This window comes from Phocoena phocoena, chromosome 6, assembly GCF_963924675.1.
Source record: "Phocoena phocoena chromosome 6, mPhoPho1.1, whole genome shotgun sequence".
Taxonomy (NCBI): domain Eukaryota; kingdom Metazoa; phylum Chordata; class Mammalia; order Artiodactyla; family Phocoenidae; genus Phocoena; species Phocoena phocoena.
The window spans coordinates 97700224-97714340 of record NC_089224.1 but is presented as its reverse complement, the minus strand read 5'-3'; the positions used below and the strand labels follow the sequence as shown (position 1 = coordinate 97714340).

At 46.4% G+C, this 14117-nt stretch overlaps 1 protein-coding gene across 1 annotated transcript in view; it reads right to left on the bottom strand.

The window, feature by feature from the left end:
- The window catches only part of PAPPA (pappalysin 1), a 251444-nt gene that overhangs the window by 95274 nt on the left and 142053 nt on the right, over nt 1-14117 (bottom strand). The window contains exon 10 of the mRNA XM_065878999.1: nt 11355-11548. Within this exon, the coding sequence (XP_065735071.1) occupies nt 11355-11548 (194 nt within the window). The remainder of the gene's footprint in view (nt 1-11354; nt 11549-14117) is intronic.

Sequence of the window (14117 nt, the reverse complement as noted above, 5' to 3'; positions counted from 1 at the left end):
AAAAAAAAATTAAAAATTCAGTTCCTCACTTTCCTGAGCCACATTTCAAGGGCTCAAAACAATAGGTGTCTAGAGGCTACAGTGCCAATATAGACTACTTCCATCGTCACTGAAAGTCCTATCAGACAGCTGAGCTGGAGCCCGGGCTCTCAACACTGACACAGTTCTGCCTTCTCTGGAATATAAACTCCTGACCATAGGTCCCTGATGCATGTCGGTTTATCTCCTTCCTTACATTGCTCTGCATTGCTTTTCTCTTCCCAGACCCCTTGCCCCAGGAGGCTACGTTGCAGACCCGGGCATCACCCAAGCAGCATCCACATTCCTGAGAGCAGTATCCTGCCAGCAGACCAGATCTCTCCCAAACTCATGCTCTTTCCCAGGATGGAGAGAAATGCAGGCATCGGCCCAGCATCCCTTCTGCCAGCTGCACACAGACGGCCAGTTTGGGTAAAGGGTTCCGGGGTGGGCAGGAGCCCCAGGGAAGTCTTTGTTGGACCACCCTGGCAGAGAAGCATACCTCTCGGCACGGGTGCCTTGCACTTCCCTCTCTCAGTCCACCTCTCCCTGAAAAATGAACAGGCACTAGTATATCCAGGAGCATCTGGCACTTAGATCTGGCTGAAGAGTTAGGTACGTTTTAAGAAATCCGTGCCTAGGGTGGCGGAGAGGGTAGAAAGCCCTTTTTGGTCTTGGTCTGGTTCTATACATAGCATATGCAGGTTAATTTAAAAAGTAAGGATGTTGGGATGGAGGGTGGGGGGTAGGGGGTTTGAAGAACAAACACAAACAAATGAACACACACACACCAAAAGCAAAATCCTACGCACAACCGGCATCCAACTCCCCTCGGAACCCCATCCTTTGCGCCTGGCTTGAGAACGTTTACTTCCAGACTTAGAGAAATGAGCACATGGTTTTGGGGACAGAATCCAATGCCGCCGAGGCAGCGGGCTCAGCAAGCTCGGCCGGCTGCTGTTTCCCGCGCGCACTACAGTCTCTGAGAGCGAGCGCTGGTTACATATTTTACATGTTTCTTGGGTACAGCACACGAAACTAAATTACACAGCAAAGGCCATGCTGGCTAAACACCGGTGCCCCTGCTTAAAACAACAACAATAATTGAAAAAAAGAAGAAAATGAAAGACGAGGATGGAGAAGGGTCTTGAGGGAGCCTGAGTAGATGGCAGGGATGGAAGGCAGGACTCTGGTCCTGAATGGATCAGGAGGGAGAGATGACGCGGACGATAGACAGTGAGATGGGAGTGGGTCAGGCTTGGAGAAGCAGGGAACACAAAGGCCTAGGGGGGGTCTTCCTAGAGGGGCTGTGGAGTAAACTGGCCCAGCTGTGTCTGCTCTCCGTGAAGAGCCAGTGGAAGCAGCCCCGAACCACAAAGCCTTGCTTGTTCCTGGGCTGCAAGACAAGAGTCAACTGGCAAGTGAGAGCCTTCCCTGCTCCATGTGGCACCTTCCCTGGTAACCCATGCATGTCTGCTGCAAACGCCAGGCGTTGTATTCACGCACACCCGTCCCCCTCAGTGTACGTCCCTCTAAGGGTTATTCCATGTGTCCACGTATCACAGCAGTTTGCCCAAGTTCTTCTTTTCTTCTTAGAGGTACCTATTCCAGTGTTCCCTTTCCTCCGTGGACACTACAGACGGCATGAGGGCAGCGGTTGAATTATTCATCTCAACCCCAATCCCCTGCTGAAAAGGATGCTTTGGACACAGTAGGTTCACAAGAAGATTATAGTGGGTTTTGAACCCAAACATCAGAATCCTTTCATAACAGATAGGGGATGGAGGGCTTTAGGGAAGTTATTTAATCAAAGCCAAATCTTAATTAAGTGAAGTAAGACCAAGAGACTTTCAAAGTCTCTCTCTCTGCTTAGATTTCTGTGTCCCAAAGAGTGTTCCTTTAAAAATAACAACAAAAAACTCAATTGTTCCTAATTGGATCCCACAGTTGTTAAGCTTCATGCGCAGAAAGCAGCATTTCTTTAAAAAGTTTTCAGCTGCCATCAGAAGGAAAACCACATTTGTGGATCAACTGTCTCATCCTTGACAAGCATCTGCCATATGGATGCTATCACTCCTGTTTTATAGATAAGAGATTGGGCAGAAGCAAAGAGGACCGGCTTGCCCAGAGTGACAGAGCTGGTGACCCCAGAACTGGAAGCCAGGCTGAGCTGATCCTAAATCTCAGTTTCTTCTATAAAACTCTCATCACTCAAAGTTTTGGGGGGCCAATCATAGCATCTGACATTTCCTAAGTTTGAATAAATATCGAAAGAGCGAAGGAGTTAAGGAGGCAGAGAAGGCGACGGGGTGGAGGAGAGTCTGTTAAGAGTCCTTTGCTGGGTCCTGAACACTTTGGTAGATTTAGAGTCCCTCCCAGCCCCCGTTTCCAGCACAAGTTCAGGGAGTTAGAGCCACCAGTGCAGGGGGCTCCTTTCTGATGCAGGAGCTGGCTTTTGCTGTCTTGGAGGGACTTCTGGGTGCCCCACACCAATGGGACAGACTGTAACAGACCATGGGACTTTCTGTTCCGTCTCCTTAGATGACTCACACATGTGCTCTTGAAAAATTATTCAGAAACCACCAGCAGAAAGCAGATCCCTTGGGTATTTGGGAAAACTGCTTGGAATCTTCTCTGACATTTCGGCACATCCCCTTGGCCTCCCTCCTCTCCCTCCACTGGCAGATGCTGTCCCATTTCACCAGTGAGAAGACCGGCACACGCCGGTGAAGGGACACGTTTCAGCAGTGACCTCAGCACTGGGTGCTGAGACCACGACTGCCCCCTGCCCTTTGCCGATATAATCATCTCAACAGCATCAGACAATTGTTCGTCCATGCAAAATTTCCAAGTGGGGCTGCTTCAATGCAATACCAGTAGTGGGTGCAAGAAAAGAAAGAAGTAGAAGAAAGAGTGGCACAGGGGAGATCCTTCACCTCCCGCACTGAAGGCAGCTCTTCATTCTGAGAGACGAGAAGCAAAACTTCTCAGTTTCAAAATGTGCTTCGACCCACTCGTCCAGGGTCTGACACCCAGGAGGTGTTCATAGATGTCAGTCTTCATCCTCAAATGAACGTCTGATCTGTTGGCCCCCTGCTTAGAACCTCTGAGAAGCTCCCCCTCGAACTTGGGATAAAGGCTAAATTTCAAGCATCTGAAGGACATCCCCGCATCACTTTCATAGCCCATCTCTCTTGACTTCCCCTGAATTTCTTATTGGCCTTTTGTTGGATGTCTGCATGTCTATCTGTCTGTCTGTCTCCTTCTGTCTGCCTCTCTCTCTCTGACATGCTCTTCCTTGCACACCCCTCTCCTACCCCTACTGGAGCTTAACCTTCCAGTCACAGCTCAGCAATCACTCCCAATGGAAATATCTTCCCACCCTCCCCTCGGTTCCCCTGTCCCAGCACTTCCTACACTACGTTGTGGGTGCTTGTGGAAAGACTTCTTACCCTTATGTCCAGAGAACTCGGTGGATTTCTACTCCCTTCCTCTGGACACAAGGATGCAGAAGACACAGATAAATGGTCCCTGCTCTCCGGGTGAGCCATCAAGGAATGCACACATCTTGCGATTCCCTTACTGACATCTCAAGGTTTCCTGGGTACAGCACATGGTTTGTGACAAACCTGTAAATGGAGCAAAGTTTCTTCTTCCATCTACAATTGTCCTGTTTGTGCTTTTCTTCATTTTCTCTCCCATAGCCCAGAAGTAATCAGACATGGATTGGATCCAAAATCTAAGAAATCTTTTTTTCTTTTACACTCAGCGTTTGGCAACTTAAAACATTTCCTATGTTTCTCCCGTATTTTCATGTATGCTTTTTAAATGACTTTCTGGAGAGGGCAATACTTAACCCAAAAGAACGACTGCCCTTAGATAGAGATGTAGGAAGCATGGCAGAAACAGTAGGGCAATATTTGGGGTCCTGGAGAGGGGGGTTCCCACTTTCCTTGTGTTCCTTGAAAGCACACTACGTAAGAAAAGACGCAAAAGACAGCTCTCCTCACTTGTTTTCCTGTGTCAGCCATGGCAGCAGGTGTGAGCTGTCTCGTCCTGCACCTGGGCTCCTATGATGAACATAGTGGCCTGAATCCTGGTTCTGCCTCTGTCTCTTAGAAGTACGAACCCCCAAACGTGTCAGTCACTCAGCTCCCTGAGCCTTACTGTCCCAAACTGTAAGGTGAGAACAGTGACCCCTATTCTTGTAGCAGTTTAAGTAGGATTCAAGGAATTTGATGCAGAGCCTGGATGAACTTGGGAAATGTTATTTTTTTTTTTTTTTTTTTTTTTTTGCGGTACGCGGGCCTCTCACTGTTGTGGCCTCTCCCGTTGCGGAGCACAGACTCCGGACGCGCAGGCTCAGTGGCCATGGCTCACGGGCCTAGCCGCTCCACGGCATGTGGGATCTTCCCGGACCGGGGCACGAACCCGTGTCCCCTGCATCGGCAGGCGGACTCTCAACCACTGCGCCACCAGGGAAGCCCGGGAAATGTTATTTTTATAATTTGTCCAGGACCTTCTGAAAGTGGGCAAAGGACTTTTCCATCCCTGCATGCTGGCTTTCATCCCTGCTGGCTGAGTAAGCTGATAGCAGTGTGGTGTTTTCCTCAGGGAAACTCCCTCTAAATCTCATACTCTTGGGTCCTGGCTGCTATTTCCAGTTGGACACACCTCTCCCGTGCAATAGTGAGCACTCTGAGGGCTACAAAAGGACCAGCACTTCTTTGGAGTTTCTCAAAATGCCTGGTACAGTCCTGAGCACGCAGGAAGCATTTCTTAAGGCAACTGTGCTTATTCACTCAGCCAGATGTTGACTGAGCTTCTGTGCTGTGTGGGTCACCGTGGGTGGCTCTCATGTGAGGGTGTGCAGCGGCGGGCCTAACATGAATGGAAGAGGGAATTAACATTTGCACTACCCAATGAGTGGAAAACGAACAACAACAGAACGGTTTTCTCTGCATTTACTCCCTTAATCCCCACCAAGTAGAGGCTATCATTCCCTCTTTCTAGAGGAGAAAACTGAGGTCCCTGGAGGAGTGATTTGCTCAAGATTCCCAAGTAAGAGGAAAAGCTACGAGGGCAAAGCCACATCTGCACGATTTCCACTTGACCCCATGAATGCCCATGTTCTCTACCTACTCACATTTCTCAGCGGAGGCTTCATATATATTTCCATTTAATCAAATGAATGAATCCCTAAAGACAAATTATGATTTGCATTTTAATAGAGGCACACAATCTTATGGACATGCCAAGGAACAGGTAATAGTGACGCAAACTGAGGTGGCAAAGAACTGATATGCCTTATGCCCTGAGAAAACCATAATTCAAAAAGAGTCATGTACCAAAATGTTCACTGCAGCTCTATTTACAATAGCCAGGACATGGAAGCAACCTAAGTGTCCATCACGGGATGAATGGATAAAGAAGATGTGGCACACATATACAATGGAATATTACTCAGCCATAAAAAGAAACGAAATTGAGCTATTTGTAATGAGGTGGATGGACCCAGAGTCCGTCATACAGAGTGAAGTAAGTCAGAAAGAGAAAGACAAATACCGTATGCTAACACATATATATGGAATTTAAGAAAAAAAAATGTCATGAAGAACCTAGGGGTAAGACAGGAATAAAGACACAGACCTACTGGAGAACGGACTTGAGGATATGGGGAGGGGGAAGGGTGAGCTGTGACAGGGCGAGAGAAAGGCATGGACATATATACACTACCAAACGTAAGGTAGATAGCTAGAGGGAAGCAGCCGCATAGCACAGGGATATCGGCTCGGTGCTTTGTGACCACCTAGAGGGGTGGGATATGGAGGGTGGGAGGGAGGGAGGGAGACACAAGAGGGAAGAGATATGGGAACATATGTATATGTATAACTGATTCACTTTGTTATAAAGCAGAAACTAACACATCATTGTAAAGCAATTATACTCCAATAAAGATGTAAAAAAAATAAAAGGACAAAATGTGAAGCCAGAATGATTAAGCCACTAATATTCTTCATCCTAAATAATGGGATATCTGGAGTTGCCTCTGTATATTCACTAATAAAGCTGACTTTATGAGACTACAAAAAAAAAAGAACTGATATGCCTCACCGTGGGTTGGTGGATACAAAGTCAGAATCAATCACAAAGCAAGGAGAGACGCTCAGGCCTCGTCCTTCTCCTAATGCAGGAATCTCCTTGAATCACCAGCTCAGCCTGAGTGCCTCGTGATGGGCAGCTCACTGTATCACAAGGCACTTCATCTCACTGTGGATAGCTCTCGTTCTTAGAAAGGTTTTCTTAACTTTGGCCCTTAAGCTACAGCCCTGGAAATGCTTAGTCTAAATGCTACCCTCAAAGGATCAAGCAAATACACTGGTTGGTTGACCGAAGGTCTGTAATCCCTGGGAGAGCGCTGTGCATTCTGACAGCCTTCATGCTTCCAATGCCCCCTAGGCCATTGCAGGGGGAGGGAGGGGCCTGTTTGGACCGGAGGAAACGGGCTTGGGTGGAAATGCAGGCGGTGGGGGCAGCATGAAGGAATATCTACATCTCACTTTGGCAGCCTATGGTGTAAAGCACCGGAGAAAGGTGAGACGTGGAGACAAAACGAGAACAAGACGAGATCTCTGCAAGCACTTCAACCCAATCAGGCTGAGGTTCCCAGAAGAGAGATAACCCAGTACTTCCGACTCGTTTCCATTTCTGTTCTGTCTCAGGGACTCTTGAAATCCAGCTGGGCCAGAAAGGTGCATGGCCAAGATACCCCAAGAACGTCCCTTCTTATAGAACGTTCAGCTCACTGCGCAGAGCCAGCAGGTTTTGATACTCTGATAACCTTTGGATAGAAGACTCAATGTTCGGGGTGGAGGAGCTTGGCTCTAACCAAATCTGGGAATCTTGTTTCAGGAGAATGGACAAGAGAGACTGGGAACTACGAGAAATGGAGGGCTCACACAAAAATGGAAACGGAAGTTTTAACCATTTTCTAAACTCATCTAGCACAAAGAGTGAGGTGTCTCTTCAGTCGCCACAGTGATCACTTGCCCGCTTACTCTGACAGGGCTGCTCCTCTCGATAGCATCCTCACGCTCAAGGCTTGCACGCTAACAAGGTCAGGGTTGGGTGTTTTACTTTGGTTTCTTCCGCGGGCTCCAGCCCAGGCCTCGGCACAGACCTCCCATAAACACCTGCACTTATCATTCTTCCAGCATCAGGGAAAGAGAGAGTGGGATGAGACTGGTTTGTAAAAAGGAAATGGACACACCTGAGGTCATCTCATCACTCCCCAACCTGATGGAGCGTCGTAGCGAACACCAGGCTACCAGGAACAGGGCCACTGAGACAGGGACAGGGAGCGTCCTGAACTCAAGGTGTGGGCAGTGCCCGGGGAAGTCTGTAGGAGGAGAATTCAAGCACTTCATGGAGCATGCACAGTACCACCAACACAAAGATCTGTCCATCCACGACTCTTTCTGCTTGATTCACAGCGATATTCTGCAGGAATCCAGTTACTTGCAGCTCTTGGACAGGACGGCATATTCCCAAGCACCCAATGTCACCTTCCACGAGCTCCTTTTAATCCCAGATTTTCCACTATGGGCTGTGTGACCCTGGAGAAAACACTCCACCCCTTAGTTTCTCAGAGGTAGGTAATAATTCTTTCCTTGAAGAATGGCGAGGGGGTTGGCTATGAAGTGTGTATGAGGGCCCAGTACAGTGGCTGGTGGACCTCGACAACCACTGGTTCCCTGCCCCACTCTCCACCCTGTGCCTTGGTACTCACTCTCTGGATAGGAGCCCCTGCATCTACACGGCCTGTTCCTGTAGGGTGTTCCTGTGTTTGTGCGTGTGCGTGCCTGTCTGTATGTGTGTAGAAGAAACAGAAAGAGAGAGAGAGGAGGGAGGAGAAGGACGAGTGTATAATTGTGTTGAGGGAAGGTAAGGGGCACACGGTGCGTCTAACACCCCCCAACTCCCTCTCTCAAGCCATCAACCTCTTCACTGGAGGCCCTGACAGGGTGAAAATTAACCACCAGCCTCCTCTAATCACTGTACAGGGTAATGAAGGCCACGGTTAGACTCCTTCCTCTTCTCTGTTGTCAGAAGGGAGCTATGTTTACACTCCAGGAAGAGCCTTTACTCAGTTATGCAGGTTGCGTGTGTGTGTGCGCACATGTTGGCTTGTGCATGATGGGGGCGGTGTGTGAATGACTTCTAGGTACTTGCTTTGAGACAGGGAACTGGGGGGACTTTTGTTCTGCAGGCCTGCAGGCCTCCAGGCCGCCCTGCCCAGCCCTGCACCCAGACGGCACACACATCCCCTACCCTGACCCTGTATTCTCCAGTGAGTTGATCTCATTATTGCAAATTTAGTTACAGCTGAAGTCTCCTTGTAACAAAGATTATGTCCAAGCCCAGAGTAATGGAACCTAGTCGATTTCATTAAAATAAAATTGGTTACAATGAATAATTCAATAGGATGATTTTGTTTCCTCATCTCCTCTTTGTAGATCGAAGAGCTAGTATTTATAATGATTTTTTTTAATTGGATTTTTGTTTAGGAAGAGATAATCACCCATGATTCCTGACAGCCCCCTCCTTAGGAGACTGGAATAATTGCCCCACAAAGTCTCTTTTCAAATGCTAAGACTGGAAAATTCTTTCTCTCCTTTTCTCACATTAGTAGCAATAAACTTTGGGTGGTTTTTAAGCACAGCTGCTACCTCAACACCTGCTCATGTGAGATTCTGAGTGTGTTAATAATACCCTTGTTTGAAAGATGTTTTTTAAACATTTCTAGGAACTGGATGGAGGTGCTGAATTTGGAATTCCTGGCTCTATTGCCGGCCAGCCCTGCTGTTCCTGAAGCAGGACACTCTGTGTGAGAGAGGTAGCAATGTGCGTGTGTGTGTGTGTGTGTGTGTGTGTGTGTGTGAGCGTGTGTGTGTATCTACAGTCAATTAAATACACATCTCCTGAACTCCTGGTCTTATGTAGACCTGTGCTTGAAGATGGGGGAACAAAGTGAATAAAATCTCAAAACTGTTTTCACAAAACTAGCAGTCTAAAGGGGGAGCCAGACACAGAAACAGGTAATTAGAGCTCAGAGCCTGGGTGTAACCAGAGATGGATACAGCAAATACAGAGGTGGCACGGGGCAGGACGAGGCCTACACAAGCACTCATTTATTCATTCATTCGTTTGTTCGTTCATTCATTCATGCACCCGGCTGGCACTACACATGGGAAACGTCAGGGAATACCACGCTTCCATTTCTTTCCATCCTCCTTGGGGCAGTCGGAAGCAAATGAATCAATAAAGGATCTAATGCATGTAAACACAACCAGATAAATGAAACAATGATCAAATAAACACTGTAAGTGAGCTTGGACTCCTTTTGTACCTCTTCAGATTATTTTCACTGGGCCCCAGAAGGTCACATTTCTCTTTCATCTAGAAACCAGGCCTCCCCCCAACTACCCCACCGACCCTGAGTCAGGGAAGCAATATTAGAGAGGACTGGCTAGGAGTAATGGCTCATCTGCAAGGCCAGGAGGGAGGCCGGCCTCAGAAACGGCTACGGGGCCAGGGAGTAGGAAGCACTGAGTCGTGTCTCTGGGAAACAGGAATCTCGGAAGAAGGCAGGTGCTTGCTCAGCAGGATAATTGGAAAGGGGGCTCTGGGGACAGTATGGCCATCCCGAGAATCACATCAGCTCTGGTGGCCCCAACACTCTTGCTCCCTCAACTAACCTGACGGTCCCTTGGGGAAGAACCTTGGGACATAACTAGTGCATTTGGGGACTAAGGAACGAGTCACAGCTTTTTAGAGTTGGGAAGGTCCTTGCAGATCATCCAGCTCAACTACTCTCTAACTTAAAGATGGGGAAAATGGGGCCCAGAGAGGTGGGGACACTAGCCCAAAGCCACACAGCAAATTCATGGTAGAGGCACTGTTAATTCACGGGAGAGTGCTCAAGGAGCACACAACTTGACACTCTGCCCCCCTCGAAAGTGAGACTCACCCCAAGAATTTATTCTTATCCCACTGAATTCCAGTGGTATATCCAAAATGAAGAGCTTTCCCCAAATATAACTTACAATAGGTAGGGACACAGGAGGACAGTCAGTACACCTACTATGCTGGTGTTTCTTGCCCTTAACCCTTCCATGTCCAATTGCTGACAAACAGGTCTCATGAGACCTTAGGATTGCATTTGGCCATTTGCAGCAACACGGATGGACCTAGGGATTATCATACTAAGTGAAGTAAGTCAGAAAGAGAAAGACAAATACCATATGATGTCACTTCTATGAAACAGAAACAGATCCACAGACATAAAGAGCAGACTTGTGGATACCAAGGGAGAGGAGGGTAGGAAAGGAAAAGACTGGGAGTTTGGGATTAACAGATGCAAACTAGTATATATAGAATAGTGAAACAACAAGGTCCTACTGTACAGCACAGGGAACTATATTCAATATCCTGTGATAAACCATAATGGAAAATACTATGAAAAAGAATATATATGTGTAGAACTGAGTCACTCTGCTGTACAGCAGAAATTAACACATCATTGGAAATCAACTACGTATCAATACAATTTTTTTAAAAAAATGACTTTATAAAAAATTTTGAAAAAAGCATTAAAAGCAAAGTCAAAAGAAAAACTGCAGACTGGGCAAAAATATTTTCAACATACATCACAAACAAGAGCTCATCTCGCTGGTAAATAAACCACTTTTAACCATCAGGAAGAAAAAGACCAAAGTCCCAATAGAAAAATGGGATAAAGAGACTGCTCATAGAAAAAGAAAGGAACATGACCATGATACACACATAAAGAATCTCAATTTCACTGTAGTAAAAGAGATGCAGATTAAAACAACGTGAGATGACATTTTCTTACCTATGGAGACAGTAAAAATCCAAAAGTTGACAATACACTCTTGTTAAAATTGGAGAGAAACAAACACTTTCATACATTCCCGATAAGAATATAAAATGGTACAGTCCTATGGAGGAATATTTGATACAAATATGATAAAGTTATATACGCTTTTTTTTTTGGCCACGCTGCACAGCTTACAGGATCTCAGTTCCCCCACTAGGGATCGAACTCGTACCCCTGGCAGTGAAAGCGTGGAGTCCTAACCACTGGACTGCTACAGAATTCCCTATATATGCATTAAAAAAAAAATTATATTTGGCTAGAGATATGATCAAGTGGCCATGTCCAATGACACTGTTCTTTGTGATGGGCAACCTTGAGGGGCAGAGCAGAGATTCAGAATGTCTGCAGGAAATGTTACGTGTGGCTGGGAGCTTACCTGGGATGCTGCTGGTTGGCCGATGATGACCCAGCCTGGGCACTGCTGGTCTTGATGGGATACGGAAGCGTTGGATGCCCATTGATCCAGGAACCCCTGGGGCGTGTAGACACCACAGTCTTTGATGCTAGTTTTTTGTTCAAACTCCTCACATACCCCATCACCATCATGGAAATAGCACCGGCTGGGTTCATCTACAGGAGATAGACATAGAAGGGAGAGACCAGATCAATGTTTGTTCTTTGGCCTCATCTGTCATCAGCAGCTATGGAATCAGATCAGCAGCGCCACCAGCATGGCCAAGCCCATCACTGAGAGTCACAGGTGAATATTATTCAGTCTTTAAAAAGAAGGAGATCTTGCCATATGTGACAACATCAATGAACCTGGAGGACATTACATGAAGGACAAATACTGTATGATTCCACTTATATGATGTATGTAAAACAAACTCATAGAAGGAGACAGTAGAATGGTGGTTGCCAGGGGCTGGCAGGAGGGGGTTGAGATTTCAGAGTTACTGTTCAATGGGTATAAAGTTTTAGTTATGCAAGATGAATAAGTTTTAGAGATCTGCTGTACACCATTGTGATTATAGGTAACAAAACCGTATGTACACTTAAAGATTTGTTAAGAAGGTAGACCTTGTATTATGTGATTTTTACTACACACACACAAACAAAAGTTGACAAACATTTCCACCTTCATTACCCCAAGTAAGCCCCACAGCAAGCTTGTGAGAAAGATGTTATTATTTAAATTATTATTTTAGTCTTCCAGATTAGGAAACCGAGATCCCACATATCTTTAATAACTTGCCCAAGGTCATTCAGTGCGTTCATGCCAGACCCTAGTTTCAAACTCAGGCTTTCCACTGTCCAAGTTCTGGGTATGTTATCTGCCACCACAGAACTTCATGGTCTCAAACTGAGGTTTATTTAACTCTAAAGAGGATTACAGTTTGACATAAAGAGTGCACTGATACATGAGAGACTCTGGCTTCAGTCCCAGGTCTGTAACTAAATTGCTCTGTTCCTTTAGACACATCTCGTTCCCTCTCTGGGCTCAATCATCATTGAAGGGGACGAAGCTACTGAGACTCCAGGAGCCCTTCCTGTCTAATGTGCTAGGCTTCTAGGGCCTTGTTGGATATAGTAGGTGTTTCAGTTAAAGGCCAAGTGAGTTCTCAAGCTCCCACGTAATTCAAATCCCAGCAAGGAGTTCTGCTTGGGACAATATAAAGCTGCAGCTGGCTGCAATGATGCTCACTTAGCTGCAAGAACAAAGATCAGAGAAGCACAGAATTAAATGGATGCCTTCTAAGTAAGTAGGACATACACAGTACACGTTTCTTGGTGTTGCAATATAGAACCACACACAAGGAGAAATCTGGAGGTAGCCGTCCAAAAGAGATCACTCTGCCCAACTTTTAATAACTTGAATGTCAGGTGTTCTGTGATACATCCCCAACTCTGCTAGGAAAAGCTAAGTGCCCCCTCCTATGTGGGTTCCTATTTTACAAGGATCCCCATCTTTACACTTATCCCACTGTGTGGCCATCATGTTTACATACAGCAGCTCCTTCAAAAGGCAGTGAGCACCTCAAAATCTAGTCCCTATCCAGTGTTTTGGAGTGACCTTATAATTTATCGTCCAAATAATGCACTTTGAGAGTGAGAGAGAAAGCTAGTAAAAACTGTCCAGGCGATACGCACATATCCTGAGAAAATCTAAATACCGCAGAACATATGGTCACCCTGAGGATACTGCTTGATCTAGGCCATCCTTCCCCTACTTACTACAAAATGATGGCGTGAAGCCCCATTTCTAACCAGGGTTTGGCTTCTGCCCCTTATATTAGCTATGTAACTCTGCACAATTAGCGTCACTGGCTTCCCATCTGTAATACGGAAATCACTGTCCCAGCCAGGACAACCTCTCAAGATAGCCATACAACTTTCATAAGAAATGGACAGGAATGAGCTTTATTCTAAAATAACGGTCAAGGGACTTCCCTGTCGGTCCAGTGGTTAAGACTCTGCCTTCCCATGCAGGGGGTGTGGGTTCGATCCCCGGTCGGGGAGCTAAGATCTCACATGCCTCGCGGCCAAACAACCAAAACTTAAAACAGAAGCAATATTGTAACAAATTCAATAGAGACTTTAAAAATGGTCCACATCGGGCTTCCCTGGTGGCGCAGTGGTTAAGAGTCCGCCTGCTGATGCAGGGGACGCGGGTTCGTGCCCCGGTCCGGGAAGATCCCACATGCCGCGGAGCGGCTGGGCCCGTGAGCCATGGCCGCTGAGCCTGCGCGTCCGGAGCCTGTGCTCTGCAACGGGAGAGGCCACAACAGTGAGAGGCCCGCATACCGTAAAAAAAAAAAAAAAAAAAATGGTCCACATCAAAAAAAAAAAAAAAAAAAACCCTTTAAAAAAATAAAATTAAATAATGGTCAAGAGAAAAAATACTCTTCTCCTAAGGGTTCAATTTATTCCTAAGTGGCTGAATTGAATCAGCGTATAAAATCAGTACTCACTTGAAACCCTTTCAAGCAGCATTCCCCCAAATAGAAAGAGCCTGGGTCAAGTAGAAATAAGACTTGGATTTCTGTGATGCTGACTATCTGGAAAAAGGAATCATTGAATTCAGGGGCAGCAGAATGTCGAGCCCCTTCCAAGCTCCAAAATCCCTTGTTTATTTCTGCAAACAGTTTACATAGTGAAATACTATCAAAAGAGCCAGAATAAATCAGTCCATTATAAT